The sequence below is a fragment of the Erigeron canadensis genome, chromosome 3 (assembly GCF_010389155.1).
Source record: "Erigeron canadensis isolate Cc75 chromosome 3, C_canadensis_v1, whole genome shotgun sequence".
NCBI lineage: Eukaryota > Viridiplantae > Streptophyta > Magnoliopsida > Asterales > Asteraceae > Erigeron > Erigeron canadensis.
Genome location: NC_057763.1, coordinates 31308494 through 31327103, shown reverse-complemented (window position 1 = coordinate 31327103; position 18610 = coordinate 31308494). Strand labels below are relative to the sequence as shown.

The following is an 18610-nucleotide window of genomic DNA, read 5'->3' as shown; positions in this document are numbered from 1 at the left end:
CGTTTCTCCTTGTGTTTGATGTGATATATGATGTTACACCAATGCGAAAAGGTTATTTAGGACATCATAATAACTTAAAGATAAAAGCAACCCCACTTTAAAAAATAGGGAATCTTGAAAAGATGTTGCCCTGTCTAACCTTACGTTTAGATGAAAAAATGTACATGAAAATAGTGTTAACATAAAAGTAGAAAATGTTGGGCGACTGTGATCCCATAGTTTGAGCCAAGAGGTTAGCACAAGTATATATACTTTATTATATAAATGAAGTGATGAATTTCAAGTTTCATATTTGTTACGATAAGTCAATTGCCATGGCAGATCGAAGATTTTGCGACTCCATTTCATGCATTTGAGGGACACCTTTTCGATCGACACTTCCAACTTGCCACACTATATTGACAATTGGCAAGTTTCTGAGTGGGCCAACAATTGCAAAAATAGTCATCTCCTTGTTTGCATACTCCGCCGAGAGCTTTGAAACACGGAATTCGAGTTTCCCAGGTTTCATTGACGGGTTGTATCCAATAATCGGCGTGGTATAAGCCGACATCCTGCCTTTAGCATCGCGAGTAGCAACCAGTGCTTGCGAGCCAGTCATAATTGTTGATCTTGGATTGATAGCCCAAGCAACCCAACCTTTTGGGCCGTATTGGGCTCGAAATGCAATATGAACTAGTCTTGAGGATTTATAGAGGGTCCAATGGAGATAAGCATGGAGGTATGGAAGATCCTTGCAAGATTTGAAGACCCTTTTGGATGTAAAAGTATGATTTTTACATGTTTCAGCAGACGAAGTAGTGAAGAATAAAGAAATAATAATAGTGAAGATGAATAGAATGGTTTTAGAACTTAAAACCATAGCCATGATCTTTTAATCTAGTATCTTGAGCTTTATACCAATTGAAATATGATGTGGTTCTGATTTATTGTGGAGGTGGAATCGATTTGTAACTTTCTAAGGAATAATAATGGGAACATCACTAAACCATTTTGAGAAGAAGTTGCTTTTTCGGTGCTATGCTTTCAAATGGTGCTTGTGCATTTTTCTACCTATAAAAAGTTCTTTTGCATCTATTTGGGGTAGGGATGTGCAAATGGCCCAACCCGGCCCGACCCGAGAAACCCCGGCCCGAATCGCGACCCATGAATGCATGAAAATCAAAACCGTGACCCGGCCTGTCAAGGTCCAGGCCGGTTCGGGTCGGGTACCGACGGGTCACGGGTTTCCTTCACTTTTTTTCGGTTTTTGCTTTCACCCGACCCGGCCTGGTCCGACCCACGAAAACCACAAATGCGTGACCCGTGACCCGGCCCGTTTGGGCTTTGAGCGGGTCGGTTCGGGCCAGTTCCGGGTCGGGCACGGGTCAACGGTTTTTTTGCTCATCCCTAATTTGGGGATAACTATTTTGACATATTATTACTTATTTTCTCTCTTCATAGTTTCTTATAAACAAAAATTATTAATGTTATATCTTGACATATACAGTTGTGTTTTAACCTCCCCATATATCATTGAGATATTAAGACCTAAAATTGTGAAAGAAAAAATCTTGGTTCAAGAAGCCAATAGAAAAGAAAATGATAAATATAACTAAACAAGACTTAGAAGTTGACTTGAAAAGAAGATACTAAACTCAGAAAGAAAAAAAGTGAATAGCTCATGTTAACTTTTTCTAATATTTTTTTTTAAAGAATACCACATGTTAATTGATAAAGAGTTAAGTGTATCTTAAGGTTTATTTATCATTAGAAAAAAAACATTAAATTTAAAGATAAATTTAAATAATTACTAGCTCTCTCCAAATTAGAGCTGCAACATATACGTTTTTACATTATGTAGACCTTTTTTTAAATCATTAATAACTTATTATTAAAAAGATATATGTTCTTACATTATGTAGACCTTTTTTTAAATCATTAATAACTTATTATTAAAAAGTTTAGTTAGCAGTAACTTTCAAATGTTTATGAAAAACATATTTTGTTATATTTTATATAATGTTGAAACCATGTCAATTAGAATTGACTAGATTCTTTTATTATTTGATTTGGCGTGTGAAATGTTGCTGTAAAAGAAACAGAAAGCGTGAACGGGTTTTACATAATTTGGTTGTAACAAACTCAAAAAGTGTTAGTTTAATTAGACATGCTTTGTATACATTCAACACACTTTCATTATATAATAAGTTTTAGCAAAATCTTGCATGTTGCAAGTCTTATTTGATATCTATAAAATAAAAACGTTGAAAGCTATAGAAGATACTTAAATTAAATATACAGGATAAATGTTATATGACATTTTAATATATGAATGACAAAATATCTTACTTAAATTATAAATTTTACAAGTGGGGCGACCACCAAATTAACATGTGAAGCCGCCACTATTTAATATAGCGTGTCAAGAAACTTGACCAAGCAACTCGTGCCATGTTGCTCGACTAATGTAATTTTAACGTTTCCCTCCCTCGATCTTCTATAAAATAAACAAGTAATCGTGTTCGGTAAAGACGTACATTGTGAAAGTAGATAGTACTAATTAATCTTAGGATTATATTTTAATGACGGTGGTTTTTGAGACTCGTTACAACGGTCTTGTCGTTTTTGCTCATCATTTGTGTCAAACAAGTGACACCATTGGCACTGCCTGATTGGCTGCCTCATCAATTTTGGTGCATTGCTTAGCCGAAGAAATCGGTTTTGTCTCGTCAATGTTGGTCGAAGAATCTAACTTTTTATATAATTATATATTTACGTGTATAAAATAAAGTGATGAAGGAAGTGATGATGTGTGGTATGAAGAGGTTTGTGAATTGGTGTGTTAGTTTATAAGTGATAAACAACGTTGATGTGACAAAAATAAAAGATATTAACAGTAAGTTAAGAATATGTCACATATATAAACTTTGAGATAGTTAAATTTAAAAATATAAATTTAAAAGTATAACTTATTGATTTAAGATAAAGAAAAATAAGCCAAAAAAAAGTCATTTTTACAAAAAGAAAAAAAAAAAGTTGAAACCAAAGTGAGATACAGTATAACCTCTATAATTTAATACTCGATAAATTGATAATCTCGATAAAATTAATAATTTGTCTGGTTCGAACTTGGAACCAGTACAAAATTGGACCACAATCAATAAAATAATAAGATAATAACTTTTTTGAAACCCTAATGTAAATATGTTGGTCCCAGTGAAACTCTAAATTAATAATTTCATAAATATTCCAATATTCAAAGGTTGTTTTTAGTAAGAAAATAAATCTATAGTCACTTATTTTTATTTCAACTTTAAGTTTATGTAAAGTTCGTCTTTAATTTTTTCATTGCAATTAAGAGTTGATGAATCGTATTCTCGTATTACAATAAAAAGTTGTGATGAGTTGTTGCCGCTTACAGTGTTTCTTTCTAAGCTCATAAATCATCATCAACTTCGTTATCAAAAAGTGGTGATCTTTCTTATACACGCATAAAAGTTTTCATTGTTGATTGGTCAAAGTTGATCTTTTAACACCTTTTAGTTCAAAAGCCATAATGAAGTGAATTTAAAACCTACCATTCGATATTTACAGTGATCAATTTAGAACCATGTGTATTGAGCTATCTTTAATTCAAAACAATGAATTTGGTTTAATAAATTGGTGAATGTATATTCGACATGAAAATTTTGAAAACTATATATGAATCTCTTTAAGTTAATAATTTATTAATTTATCAATATAATAATATCTTGTTAAATTAATAAAATACTTTGATTTTAATATTATTAATTTATGGAGGTTATATTGTATAAGTTGTGAATTTTAGGGTCAATACTTATTGGTTTCCTAGTGTGGAATTTAGACTTTGGTTTAAGTTTAAATGGTTGACTGGTGGATCGGGTCATAGCCCTGACAAAGTACTCGGAGTACTCGGATCATGGGACCAGAAGACCACGGCATGGCACTATGGCACGGGTTAAACTATAACTTTGGAACTTCTGGAAGCCCACTTGTGTTTCGTCAATATTTTGAGAGTTGACTTGCTCCAAATGTTGGTTTCTTTTTCTTGAATTCATACATGTTTGAAATAGTATACCTACACATTATAAAAACATTTGTTTCTCTAGTAATTAATTTAAACATTTTTACTTAGCATACCAAAGATAACTTATATACATTATATAGTTATATGATGTTTCATTGCAAACCTTAAATAATAGGGGGTTGTTTACTCGTGTGTAAATTGGTGTGACTGCAGCATCATGATGTTAACATTATATAACATTTTTCAATATCTATAAAACTTTTAAGAGATTAGTTCAATACGAAAATTTACATTCAAAAAAATTCGAAAGCTGAGTAGGCACGGCTATCGATCGTATCAAATTTCTTAATATAATTATGTTTTTGGAGACTTCCTAGCTTAGGGTGAACTGAGTCGTTAGGCACCCAACCGGCACCGAAGGGAACACCGCCCAAAGGTACCGGTACCGGTTGGGCGGTGGGCGAAATCGAGAGTGTGATCACCGGGCTTGTCTCGCAATATATGACTGGTAGACTAAATAAAAAAAACATGGGGGCCACCTAACGGTCTTTTTTCTCTCTTTTTTTTTCCTTCCTTCTTCTTCCCCATTTGTGCCTTTTGCTTCTTTTTTCTTCTTCATTTTCTTTTATTTCTTCTTCATTTTTTCTAACATACAACACACACATATGGCAAACATGAACCTAAAGGATATTAAAATGGCGATGCAATCCCACATGGTCAACGACGACAGACACCGATATCAAATGAACACCATCATTCAGAGTGTATCCGACGAGAAGACGACTTACCAAGCCGAAATCAACCGAATTGAAGCTCCTAATCGGATTCGGAACACTGCCGAAAATGAGTATGTTGTATATTTTTGACAGAAGATCGACTGACTGAACCAAATTATTTTTCAGCTTACCACTGCCTCTTCCACCTTCACAGTCACGCTTGACCACGAGTTATTCTCGCAAGGTAATGTCGGTGGTGGTCAGCATGTAGATTATCATACTGACCCGGAGGAGGAGTACATATCTCCTCAACTCAGCGACGCTACCGGGTCTCCTGAACACTATTGATACATTCATCATAACGACGACGACAATATTGTGGACTCAGACTATTATAAGTTTTAAGTTTACGTAATGCTTTTAATAATTTTATTAATATTATGTGAGGAGGGGGGAGGGGGTGGGGGATGGGGTGGTGGTAAAGCACTCCCCCACCTTAATGTTATATTATAATGTGGTATATATTTCCATTTAGAGGAAAATGGTCTCGTTAATGACTTAATTTATGAAATTAAAATCTTTATCTTTATATATAATAAAAAAGGATTGTTTTTTAAACTATTTTTAGAAACAATTATGATGTGGCATGTCTACAAATTTTTTTAAAATGTTTTTATTTTATTTATGATGTCATATCTAATTAATAAAATTTTAAAGATAAATAGCCAATTAAATATTTTCAAAATGTTTTATTTTATTTATGATGTCTACAAATTTATTCTTTTATTAGAAATCATCATAAATACTTTTTTATATATTATCATAAATGTCTTTTTATGTTTTATTAATGCAATAGGTAGTAATATATATAATTATTGTGTTAAGCAATTTAATATCTTCAAGCCGAGTTATAATATATCAATAACAAAAGTTATATACATTTTTTTAGATTTTTATTGCTTTTAAAATTTTATTAAAAATGCTTGAGTTGAAGCCGGGCTGATTAACTAGTTGTGTACGTATTTGTATTTGCTTCTTAACAAAACTTTTACTAAATGTAAATATTACAAGTTACTATATATGGATTCAATAAATTCGAAGTGAAATTTCACCCGAATTTTCTTATATATTTAGGAAACAATTAATTATAAAGTAAATAGGATATTCCTGTTTTGGGGGATGCGGGACCAATGTGATATCGAATGGTCAATTGCTCGTTTAGAAAGTTATTAAACAAGTAGTTGTTGAAAACGGAAGTATCGGTGCTTCTTTTTTCTATGTGAATGCAATGTCTACTTCTTCCAAATTCAAGGAATATAAAGGAATACGTCAAAAAAAAAAAAAAAAAAAAACAATAATTCGGTTAGATCAGTCACAAGACCCATTATTACTTTAAAATACTTAAAATACTAGAGTTATATCCACGCGATACAACACTGACTGGTTTTAGTGGCGCGCGGAGGTAGAAGTGACGCCAAATAGTTTAAGTTATTGATATAATGTAGTTTGATGAATTGTTAAAACTTAAAAATTAATATTGATATTTAAATTCACTGTCGAAACTAAAAAAAAGATTTACTTTATAATATGATACGAGAACGGTACCCGCGCGTTGCGGCGGCCGTTGAGTTAGTGGCGGTGAGATGGTGAGGTGATAGGTCATAGAGTGTGATTGGTCATAGGAGGTGTAAGTCATAGAGTGTGATAGTCAAATGTCTTAGTCGTCCATCATCAGATTTAAAAATTCGTCGAAAGTATATCAAATAACATCTCTAATGAAAGAGTATGAAATTTTTAGAACACCCATATAATTTTTATAATTTATCGATGTACGGTTTTTGAGATAATTTTTTTTGAATGAATCGGAGGAATAAATGATTTATGGAGGAGAGAGAAAAAAATGATTGATTGAGATTTGAGGAAAGAGAAAAAACGTTAGGTAAATATAGAATTGATATATGAGCATTTTGAGAAAGTAAAAGTTGAAACTTAAATTGTAGACACTCTGCTTTATAATATTGTATAGATATATAAGTTTCGTTAAATACAACCTTAAAAGTTTTAGCTACCATATTTTAATTAGTTGTATATTATCTTAAAATTCTGAAACTTTTATATGAAAAGTAAATATTTTTTTTATGTACATTAAGTGCAGCCCTTAAGGTTACATTTAACATTTTTGATATAAAAAAATATAACGTTTTTAAGTAGATCTTTATTTTAGTTAATACAACCTATAAAAGGAATACGCATCAATTTTGTTATTTAAAACATATTTTTCAAAAAAAATTTGCAGTTTTATTCCAAATTAAAAGACATATTTAAATTTTATGGTAAATGAAAAATTATTTAATCGAAAACCCTACAAATTATAATAAAAAAAAAAACCCTCTAACTTGTTTTTAAGTAATACGAGTAACTAATGACGGTAACAAAATAATATAACTCCTACTCCTACTCGTATTCCATTACCCATTAGTGCTTCTGCGATTCTTCCTTTTTCGACCACACTTTTTTCTTTCGTATCTATATAATAAGATAGAACTTTTCTCTTCCAACCACACACACAACTTTCGCAATAATTCAAAGAAACCCCAACTTTTTATTAACTAGTTTACTTTCCGATCTTGTGCTTTTATCTTTGCACATCAAAACTACTAGTTATTAAATTTATTTCCAACCCAGAAAAAAATTTATTTTCCAATGGGTAGTAAAATCTTGAGTATTTTACTTTTGATATTCATATCAAATATTGCAATTTCTCATGCTCAAAATTGCGGAACATATTCTTTTACAAGTAACACAATATATCGAGCATGTGTTTCTTTACCTGTACTAAACTCTCATCTTCATTGGAACTTTAACGCTAATAGAACTGTCGACGTGGCTTTTCGCCATACGGGCTCCACCACGTCTCAATGGGTTGCTTGGGCCCTTAACCTTCGTGGGCGGGGTATGATTAATTCTCAAGCTCTTGTGGCTGTAACAAGACCAAACGGGTCAGTTGAGGCTTATAGGTCTTCAGTAGATAGCTTTGATACAACTTTGACACCAAGTCGGTTGAGTTTTGAAGTTCCGGTGATCAGGGCTGAGAGAGTTGATGGTGATGTGATTATTTATGCGACGTTGGTTTTGCCTAATGGACCAACAACTAGTTTTACACATGTTTGGCAAGTGGGCCCGGTTAATAATAATGGTGTTCCTTCTACTCATAATTTGGATCCGCCTAACCGGAGTTCTGTTGGAACCGTGGATTTTAGTAGTGGTCAGACGGGTGCCGGTGGTAGTGTTGGCGGGTCACGACAGCGCCGGAGAAACGTAAGTCTCTTTATTTTGCCTTTTGTTTTGGATTAGTCTCTCTCTACTGTTTACATCTCACAAAATATTAAAATTTTGTTCAAGGATTTTTTAATTTTTCATGGATTTTAAAATTGTCTTCTTTATTATTATTTTTTTCTTCCATGGATTTTTTTAACTTTGACCCATCTTGGATTTTTTTCGGACTTTTCATCTATGTATTTAGGATGTACGAAGGAAATATAGGAATAAAGATCGTCTAAAGTTATTCTCAACTTTATATGTAAAGTTGTAGCAACTTCAACCCTAAGATTAAAATCTAAGGGTTAAAATTAACCCTTAAAGAGTTGAAGTGTAGTTATCTGATTATATACAAACATATTAATTTGATAGATAAGATATATTGATTTGGTGAATTATTGATTGACAGACACATGGAGTATTGAGTGCGGTTAGTTGGGGAGTACTAATGCCAATGGGAGTCATGGTTGCTAGATATTTGAAGGTTTTTAAAGTAGGTAATCCAGCTTGGTTTTACCTCCATGCTGCAATCCAAACATCGGCCTATGGCGTTGGAGTTGCCGGATGGGCTACTGGCCTCAAGCTCGGTGGTGACTCAGTCGGAATCAAGTACAATACTCACAGGAATATCGGAATCACCTTGTTTGTGTTTGCCACACTTCAGGTATAAACAGTGTTTCTTTTTTCAACATTTGCTTGCAATTAACATAAAGTCTCCATATGCAATGAACCATTTTTTAAGTCAAAATCTTTGACTTTTATGACATGATTGCGTTAGATTTTGACTTGGAATTGTTTGAAGACTTTTGACCCCAATAAATGATAATTCTGAAAGATTTGTCACGAGATTTTATCTTGTTTAGTAGTATTATTTATGTTTTTGTGCAATTTGCCTAACGGATTGTTTGGTTGCAACTAAATATTGTAGGTTTTTGCTCTGCTTTTGAGGCCTAAGCCAGATAACAAATACAGAATCTATTGGAACTTCTACCACCAAGGTCTTGGATATTCGGTAATCATCTTGAGCATCATCAACGTCTACAAAGGACTCGATATATTGGACCCTGAGAAGAAGTGGAAGCATACTTACACCGGCATAATTATCGCATTGGGAGCTATTGCGGTTGTATTTGAAGCTTTGACATGGTTCATAGTTTTGAAGAGGAAGAAGGAAGACAAAAGGACACACGCTGGAGCTAATGGTTCTTATGGAGCTAATGGGTCTACTCTTCCGTTGTAGACGAGGAAGAAGGAAGGGGATTTGTTCTCTTAGATGTCATATGGTTGGATTATTGTTGTACTTTTTGGATATTGAGAGTTATATTCTTTCCTATTTTTTTTGAGATTTATATATGTTTGTGTATATACATATTTATATTGAGAATTTTGAGTTGTTAATGTTTTGTTTGAGTCACTCTTAGATATTCGAGTTTTCTTAACTAACTTTCCTGTAGTATCATCACTGCAGCGGAGTTTAACTAGAAAGTTGGGATGAATTGGTGCGATTCCTTAATTTCTAAGTTTGAGATTAACAAATGACATAAATGCAGATTTTGTTTTGTTTGTGTAACACTCCGATGTTTAAACGGTAATATTTTAAGTAAGATATTATATTTTATAGTTAGTAATGATAAATGAGTTATTTTAATTAAAGTATAAGGGTTAAAATGATAGTATCTAAATAGAAAGTTAAATAAAGTATAAGGGTTAAAGTGTAACTAGTAGTATATAATACCTTTAATTTTAATTAAAACAATTGATATATTAGAAATCACTAGTAATTAGTGGTAGTGTGTGTGGCGTGAAGCTTCCAACCGCCTGGAAGAAAAGAACGAGCAAAGTCGAAGTACATGGATCTTAATTACTAATTCACTTTCTTCTCATCATAATTAACACTCTAATTCTACAACATCAATAATAATAATAATATATCTTTGAATGATGTAAGAGAAGCATGGATGGATTTTATTTAGGGTTTATCAAGAAAGAATCGAGGATTTCAAGTGTAGCTAGCTAGTATTTATAGTTAATTCAAATGAAGGTAAAGTTATTAATAATTTTTAATATTTATATGTTTAACACATGATGGTAATAAAATTATTATCATCATTCTTTTAAGAATTTTTATAGAAACCCATATTATTATAATTGTTATTGTTGTTGTTTGGTTAACATTTGAAATTAAGATTTGAGATAATAAAGATATATTGTTAAGTGATAGTATAGTAAAGTTATATTATGTACTTGAGAATTTTATAAGAAAAGTGTATTATGTATTTAGCCAAACACAACAATATATGTATGTTATGGGTTAGTTGGAAAGTTAAGTAAGCTATATAAGTAATCATGTATTTTGCCATTGTAATAGGTTTTGAGTTCGATTTATCTTAAGGATTAATTGTAAGTTGTCGTTAATAAGGTGAGTGCAAAGTATATTTATGTTTACAGTTAGACTACAAGAGTTGGCGTTGTCCATTCTTGTAGGTAGTTAAAGTTAAGACTACAAGAGTTGACTTTTAATTTAACTCTTGTAGGTAGAGTTTAAGACTACAAGAATTTGATTAAAAGAATTTGATTAAATTCTTGTAGGTAGAGTTAAATAGCAGTTATGGATCCATATGCTTGTTAGTTAGCTAGTACAAGTAGTTCAAGTAATATGATAAAGTGTTATGATTGTGCTAGCCCAAGATAATTGATATGATGATAACTTGCATAATTGTATTTTGTACTCACTAAGCGAAATTGCTTATCTTTTTAGTTGTTTATATTTTATAGGTTTAAGAGGATCAAAAGACAAACCCAAGTTGGAGTAATTAGCTAGAGCATTTGAAGTAAAGGTAGTGTAAATTTGGTGTTAGTTAATCCCTTTTAATAACCAAGCTCTTGATCAGATATTTTGAAAGTGTTGTCTTTTGAGTTGTAATTTGGTCAAGTTTTAGTTTAAGAAACTATCGGTCAAATGATAAAATTATGGTTGTATTATGTATTGATTTGAACATTAGACTAGTTTGTATGTTTTAGTCAAAATGTATTTTTGACATGTAATGTTATCTTTAAAGTTGTGTTTAGTAAGCTTGATAGTTAAACTAGTTTGAAAATACAGGTTAGATACATGATTTTACGGATAGGATATGCCAAAATTTTTAAAAAAATAATAAGTCAAATCAAATAAGTTTGTCGTTTTGTGTTTGAGTCGTTACAGTTTGTTTGATTTAGTCTCAGATTTGTCATCTCTAACGAGTCATTCTCATGCATAAGTCTTGAAGACGATTAAGAATGTTGAATATTATGAGATTTGCAATTTGTTGAATGGGTATTTGGTCTCGATCCAAAAAGTGTCCCAATGAATCTTATGACTTGTATACAAGAAGTTGTTAGAACTTTGCAACATCTGCGAGGCTCATATCGAAACTAGAAAGAAAACAAAGCCACCAATACAATACAATAAAGTAGACACAGAAAGTCAAAACAAGTAAGCATACACAAGCACTTGAAGCCAAGCAAATCTACAACCTTTTATTACCTTAAACTCGAAACTGGCCCTCTTCCTCTTGTGCCACTACATCATCCTTTTAGACTCAAAACATCATCTTTGCAACCCTTCTTTGACCCCATAATCATATATACCCCTTACGCTATTTCCATAGGCGTCCTTGAGCTGCCACATCATATCCTTACATATCCTTATAAATCCTTAAAATCCTATAATTTTATCTCCAACCATACAAACATCCTTACATATCCTTTAACTTCACTAAAACCAAAAAAAAATATAAGTAAGGGCACCTAAGGGCATGCCCTTGGGTAAGGACATGCATAAAAAAATCTTTAGTTTTGGACAAGCTTCAACCGCAAAGGATATCCAAATGTACCTAAGGGCACCCAAGGGCGCCCAAAAACATCCCCATTGGAGATAGTCTTATAAGTTCAGTCCATGTAGAGTGTCCTCTCGATTCAAAATCTACAACTTCTGCCAATCAAGTCATACAGCGGAAAATAGAATCCTATCTTTGAAACTAAAAATGATGGGTTCATGCTCCCAGAGCCGGCCCAATAGTATTAGTGGGCTAGGCGGCTGTTTAAGGCCCCCAGATGTTATGGGCCCCTGAAATTTTCAAGCCGGCCCTTTACTCTTGTTTTGGGCTTATAATTTGTTTTGGGCTTGTGCTTAATGTGCTTTCTGTATCCTACCTAAACCACCTCCAGTTTAATAAATTGATCGACTTTTTAGTTTTGAATTTTAGTTTAATAGATTAATTGACTTTTTGGCACCTTTTTTCTTAACTTTGGTACAAAAAAAATTAATGTTCAATTTAATCTAATAGAACGTTTTGAGTTTATCTCTATAATACACAACACAATTTTGCTAAGTATTTTCTTGCAACTAATTTTAATTATACTTTTTCAAGAATATAAGTTTTAATTATACTTTAATTTAATAGAATGTTTTGAGTTTTTACATTACTTGGTGTGATATAAATTGGCTTTGAAATTAAAAAGCTGGTTTAGACATATGAAACGGTTTTTGTACAAAGCTTTAGAAAAAAGGCCCCCGTATTAGTCTCGCTTAGAGCCACCAAAAGGGTTAAGCCGGTCCTGCATGCTCCCATAGAATCTGATCGACATATAGAACTCACTTTCTCTACAGAAAATGTCTCGCCTTGAGCATTGGCAATACCAGTTTCCAGCATTCGGCATCGCATTGGCAACTCAATTAGCTGCTAAGGACTCTACTTGATACATTTAGAAGTTTATTCGAATGTTATTTGTATTTCGAATAGTTATTTAATTTTCTAATATGTAGTATTAGTAAAAAAACCCGTACAACTACTCTGTCAAACGAACATTATAAGCTGATGGGAAAAAGCGTCCCCCCTCGTCCCTTTAATGACGCCTGCTAACATTGCCCGCCACGCGACTCCAAGCAAAGGTGTCCAATTCTAGTTGGGCAACTCCATTTTTTTTGTTAGTTTCACTTTACACAGATACCACAATTTCCAAGCAACCGCCTTTTCACTTTTCCAAGTAACTCTTAAGGTAGTCTCACTCCAAAGATCTTGAGGGGCTTCCTCTATGCCGACGGGGCACCACATGGCACAAGTCTCACTCTAGTGAGGAAGCCTCACTTCGGATAGTCTTAGTTAATTTCATGATTTTCCAATACAGTACGGGTTACATTTTTATTATTTTAAGTTTTAACACATATACTCATACACGTTATTTTAAGATCGAGTTAAAAGAGAGTGAATATGCTAATTTAAAATTTACCAATAAATTTTAAGGCGTACACGTTAAATTAATTATCCGAAGCATAAGATTACACATTATAGTTTTAAATTTGTTGTATCATACTGTACATATTATGCGTCTTAGACATAACTTTGATACATAACTGAGATAAAATGCTAATGATCTTTAGTCCATGGTTGAGGTGAGGCACCCAGTGACCTCAATAATGAGATTAAATGCCATTTATGATGGGTTTTTCCTATTGGTGTGGAGATGATTGGATGGACCAATGGTCCGTTAGTTATCCAAATTCAAAAGATTCGGTTACTGAGATGAAATCGATTACACATCATATGCTAACCTAAGTGTCAACACATTAAAGTTATGACTAGGTTCAATATGTGTATCAGTGTTAAAGTTATGCATTATTTTTCCTTTGAAAATGTATCGACCAGCAATGAACTAAGTGCGTAAATGGGTGTATCAGTATAGTTTTAGTGTTACTAGGACAATGCCTCTCCAATATAGGGTTAGCCCATTTGGTAAAGAAGGTTGCCTCTTGGGGTTTAAGTCCAGAGATCAGCCAGTTAGACTAGGTGAACCTTGAATCTCCAAATGCCTAGTTCGACGTCAGGTTAAGTTCCGAAAACATTGGGTTTTTTTTGTAAGCATTTTGGGACCAAGTATAAAAACACAAAACACAGTAAACCCCAAAATCCAATGGTCAAGTATTAAGTTTTCGGATATTTCGGATGTAATATCCTAAACTTTTCTATCTTTGACCTTGACATTGTCGTTGGTCAATCACCAATTTCTATCATTTGACCGTTAGTTGATCTTTGGCGCCATTAGTTTCTTTAATTATTAGGTGATTAATTTGTTGTTAAATGATGATTAATGTGCATATATGTGAAGATGTTATTAAGTTAAGTGATGCTAATATGGTGTGTCGGTTCACCATTATGTGCCTAAGATGTGAATTGGTCTTCCGTTAGCATATGTATTAGTTTCGGGCCTTAGTTTTTAGGCTAAACTGACTTTTGGGGCTTGTTTGAATGGGCTTAACCCAACCCTTATGAACGAACTTTAAAGATAAATTCCGGTCTTTGCGGGTTACCAAGGTTGATAGCACCAATATTAACTCTCCATATCATTTAATAAGTTTCACTAATCCATAAACCCATACTCTTTAAAGAGTCTCATTTATCCATCTTTTCCTCCGAAATTTCACGAATGACTTCTTGGAAATCAGTAGGTAACGTTTTCTTGTTCTTTATGTGTCCAATAAAATGATACTTTCTTGTGTATAAAAATTCCCAAACCAAAAATTAACATTTTCGGTGATATTTTAGGATCTCAATAATGACAGATATATAAGAAGGATTGAGTACAGTAAAATCATTTTTTTAAAGTATTTTAATGTTATGTAGTTATTTGAAAGAATCACTTGATTTGGTTGAATAACGAATCAGGGATTTCATTTAAAAATTTATATACGTGTTGTAAGGTTTTCGTCGTTTGATAAATAAGCAGAGAGATAAAATGAGATATTTATGGATTTATATTCTTTGATGAAAAACTAAAATTTTGTCAAAGAATTGTTGAAATCCGTTAAGTAACGAAGTAGTAATCATGTTTTGAAGTTTCATATATATTTAGCATTTTGATGGTTGAAAAAAGAAAAAAAAACAAAGAGTAGCTCAAGCCCGTCGACAACCATGTCCCATTTGTGCTGATGTCATGCTGATGTCATCTTGATGTTGTCATGATGATGTTGTCTAAGTTACACTATTAGCCCCTGTAGTTACTACATTGTCGTTTTCAGTCCTTATAGTTTCTTATATGACAGTTATGGTCCCTAATGTTTTAGAAAAAGACAATTTTGATCCCTGTAGTCTTGAAATTGACTATTGTAATCTTTGCAGTTCTGAATAAACAAATATGGTCCTTGCAGTATAATAGATTGAAATTGTCATTTTAAAATTTTGTGATTCAAGATTGAAGTTGTCATTATTGATCCTTGTGGCTTTAGCCATGTTATATAAGAAAACTAATAGATTAAAGGGCTTTTTACTTGGAATATAACTCAACTTGTCACCTTTTACTTTATTGAGGATCGAAAAAATGTTCTATTTTGGGGACAAAAACCGGCTAAAACACCTTTGTTGGGTCTTTCATTAGGTAACCAGTCACTTTTTGTGTTTATTTTAATTTATTTAAAAACAACAACCCAGAAGAACATCTTTTGGCAAAATTTAATTTTATGTGTTAGCTTTTGCCCATGATTTGGGAATTAGGTTTTGGTATTTGGTTTGATAATAACAGATCCAACATCTTTTGGCAATAATCACAATTTAAAGGCTAATAATTTTTTAGATGAATTGCACTAGTGATATGCGTAAAATAAACATGGACCACCATATGTTTGATTATTTGCCAAAGAGAACCTCGATTGATTACTTTTGCTAATAATTTTTTAGATGAATTGAGCGTTCTTTGTCTTCTTGTTTTCTTTCCATGTAAGTTAAGTTGTAATCACGATTTTGTGATTTTGAGATTTTTGTTGATGAAAATTCTTGAATTTGTCTAATCCATTGTTTAGTTTTAGTGTTTCACTTCCATTTAAATATATTTGTATGATTATGATTAGGTTTATATGCAATTTCTCCACACTTGATTTTTCCCCAGTAAACATAGAATTAGTTTGGCATGTTTTTCAGTTAGATGGTGTTTCGAAGAACTTATCGTTTTCATCAGTTTGTATCCAGTATTAAAGAAGAGAAAAAAGGCTCTCAAAAGGGTAATTCCAATAACAGTTTGGAGTATTTGTAATGCGAGAAACGACACTGTTTTGAATAGCATCTAGCCAAAGGCTATCGAAGGTCGTAGAGGAGGTGAAAGTTCTCTCATACTTGTGGATTCAGAGTTTGAGGAGTTTTCTTTTGACCGCTGAGCACTGGAGGAATAATGGAGCGGCTGGTTTCATAAAGCTGTTGCGATTTGGTTACATGGTTTTGTTTTTGGTGTTGGTTGTTGACTTTATTTTGTACATAGTAGTATGTAAATGACGTGTTATGCAATATTGCAATGGAGTTGTGATCTACAACTTTGAACCTTGAAGATGCATTTTTACATGCTAATGTATTCTATTTAATCATCGTGGTTATTCTACCACTTTAGCCATGTATTAGTGCTGAGCTGCTAAGATATTATGACATTGAAATTTGTATGGGATGTTTCAAGGTTTAATATTACTTTGTATGTGATTTTGTTTTTTTAAAACATAATAGGAGCAATGTTAAAGAAAAATAATTTTACAAAAAATTGTAATCAAACTCAATTTCATTTCTCTACCTTGGTCTACCAAACAATGAAATTGATTTCTTGTCACTACCAAACAAAAGAAATTAAATAATTTTTCAACCAATTTCATTTCTCTCTATTTCATTTCTCAGCTACATTTCATTTATTTGAATTTCTCCTTACCAAATGTGCCCTAAATGTATATTCGGTGATTGTGGCTGTTAGTGTTTATTCTTAGTTAGCTTCACCTAAATCCCTGATCCATTTTATCATGTTTGTTTCACCTACATCGCTAGGAAAAAAAAAAGTCGTTGGAGAGTATGGCCAGATCCTCTTGGTCGACATTGATGGCTAGAGGTTTAACAAATAACATGTCTCTCTTCTGCCTCTCTCTTTTTCTTGACTCTTTGGGCTATTACTTATATTATTTTGCTTGTTTACTTGGTTGGTTGGTGAATTAAAGTGAAACCCACAAAATTTTCTGACAAATTATCAAAAATTAACGAAGATTTATGGGCGTATGAATTGGAATTACAAAAGAAAGAATTTCTAAAAAATGGGGGGTTGGGGTGAATTTGAGTGGACATTTGTAGTGTTTTGAGGTGCATTTCGTTTTTCTGGCAAGGAGTGGTCCGACAGTGGGGTGGCCGGAATCAGAAAAGTGGAAAGAGAGAGAGAGAGAGAGATGATGCCTGCAAGTGTTATACATATAGGCATATATGTATTATATAAATTTGATATGTATATACTAAATATGCTTGAGAGATGTGTGAATAATGATGATAATGATGTGAAATGATATTCTGATAATGATGATGATTTTGCCTTTTGATTTGCCTTTAGGTATATATATATATATGCAAATGATATTCTGAAAAACATACCAGATCAAATAGATACTGCAAATGATATTTTGAAAAAGTGGGGTCCACATGAATATTAAAATGTATAACCGGGTAAAAATGTCACTTAGCCGGTAAAAACCCAACAAAGGTGTTTTAGCCGGTTTTTGTCCCCAAAATAGGACTTTTTTTTGTTCGATCCTCAATAAAGTAAAAAGTGACAAGTTGAGATACTTTTCAAAAAAAAAAAGCTCTAGATTAAAAGTTATTGAATAATGGTTAGTATTTTAAAGTGTTAAATATACTAATAAAACATGATCTCGAGTCTTTTATTAAAAGACAATGATAGTGAGTATATGCTAAAAGAAACTTAGTGGATTATCAATTAAATGGACTCTTTTATACATCGTACGCTCCAAAGGTTTGAGTATTCACTATTGAGTCTTGATTAGTGTGAGATTTTGTTAGTACTTTGTTATTGAGATAAGATAACATTTTTCGTCACATGAGATACACCAAAGCATAGTTATTATAAGATCCCCCCCCCCCCCAAATGAATGTAACACATGCTTGTATGTTTATGGAAATGGATGGGAGGTTATTATGAGTTATTTGATTATGCCTGTTATGCTATAATGACGATATGTATATGTTATGTAATGATGAAAGTGTATGCTTATGATTGTCTGCATGACTTGAACACCTAGTCACTAGACATATGAATAGGAATTCTATGACACGTGCACAATTAAGAGCTCTAAAGTAAAAAATGATATATGTTATTAGTTTAGGTGAAAGTTAGCCTAAGCTAATAAAGATTAGAAGTCTCGAGCATACTTAAGATGTTGTGTCAAGCTTAACCCATGCTAGTTCCAAGGAGTTAATGTGTATGTGGTCACGTGGTTGGGAATCATGATACCTATCGTGACATAGTTACGTTTGAGTATTCCGGGTGGAGTAACTAACCACCAATGCATAGAGGCATGAATTGTTTATTCAGTTGGATTGACATGTCTTTTCTTAAAGATGTCGATGGACCAACTCATGCCGGATTTGAGGACTCCATGTACGGTCTATGACCGCCTGCACACGACCCCACATATCTCTATGTAATTGGCATAAGTCACTTAGCCTAGGTTTAGGCATGTTTAGGAATACGATGATATGGAAGT

At 32.7% G+C, this 18610-nt stretch overlaps 2 protein-coding genes across 2 annotated transcripts; one reads left to right on the top strand and one right to left on the bottom strand.

Moving 5' to 3' along the window:
- Positions 1-188: 188 nt before the first annotated feature.
- On the bottom strand, positions 189-982 carry LOC122593186 (cytochrome b561 and DOMON domain-containing protein At5g47530-like). The gene has a single exon (XM_043765555.1). The coding sequence runs from the start codon at positions 866-868 to the stop codon at positions 296-298; it is 573 nt and encodes a 190-aa protein (XP_043621490.1). The 5' UTR covers positions 869-982; the 3' UTR covers positions 189-295.
- Positions 983-7316: 6334 nt separating this feature from the next.
- LOC122592772 (cytochrome b561 and DOMON domain-containing protein At5g35735-like) lies at positions 7317-9462 on the top strand. The gene is made up of 3 exons (XM_043765081.1): positions 7317-8064; positions 8474-8728; positions 8993-9462. Exons 1-3 carry the CDS (start codon positions 7450-7452, stop codon positions 9302-9304), a joined length of 1182 nt encoding a protein of 393 aa, XP_043621016.1. The 5' UTR covers positions 7317-7449; the 3' UTR covers positions 9305-9462.
- The last annotated feature ends 9148 nt before the right edge of the window (positions 9463-18610 follow it).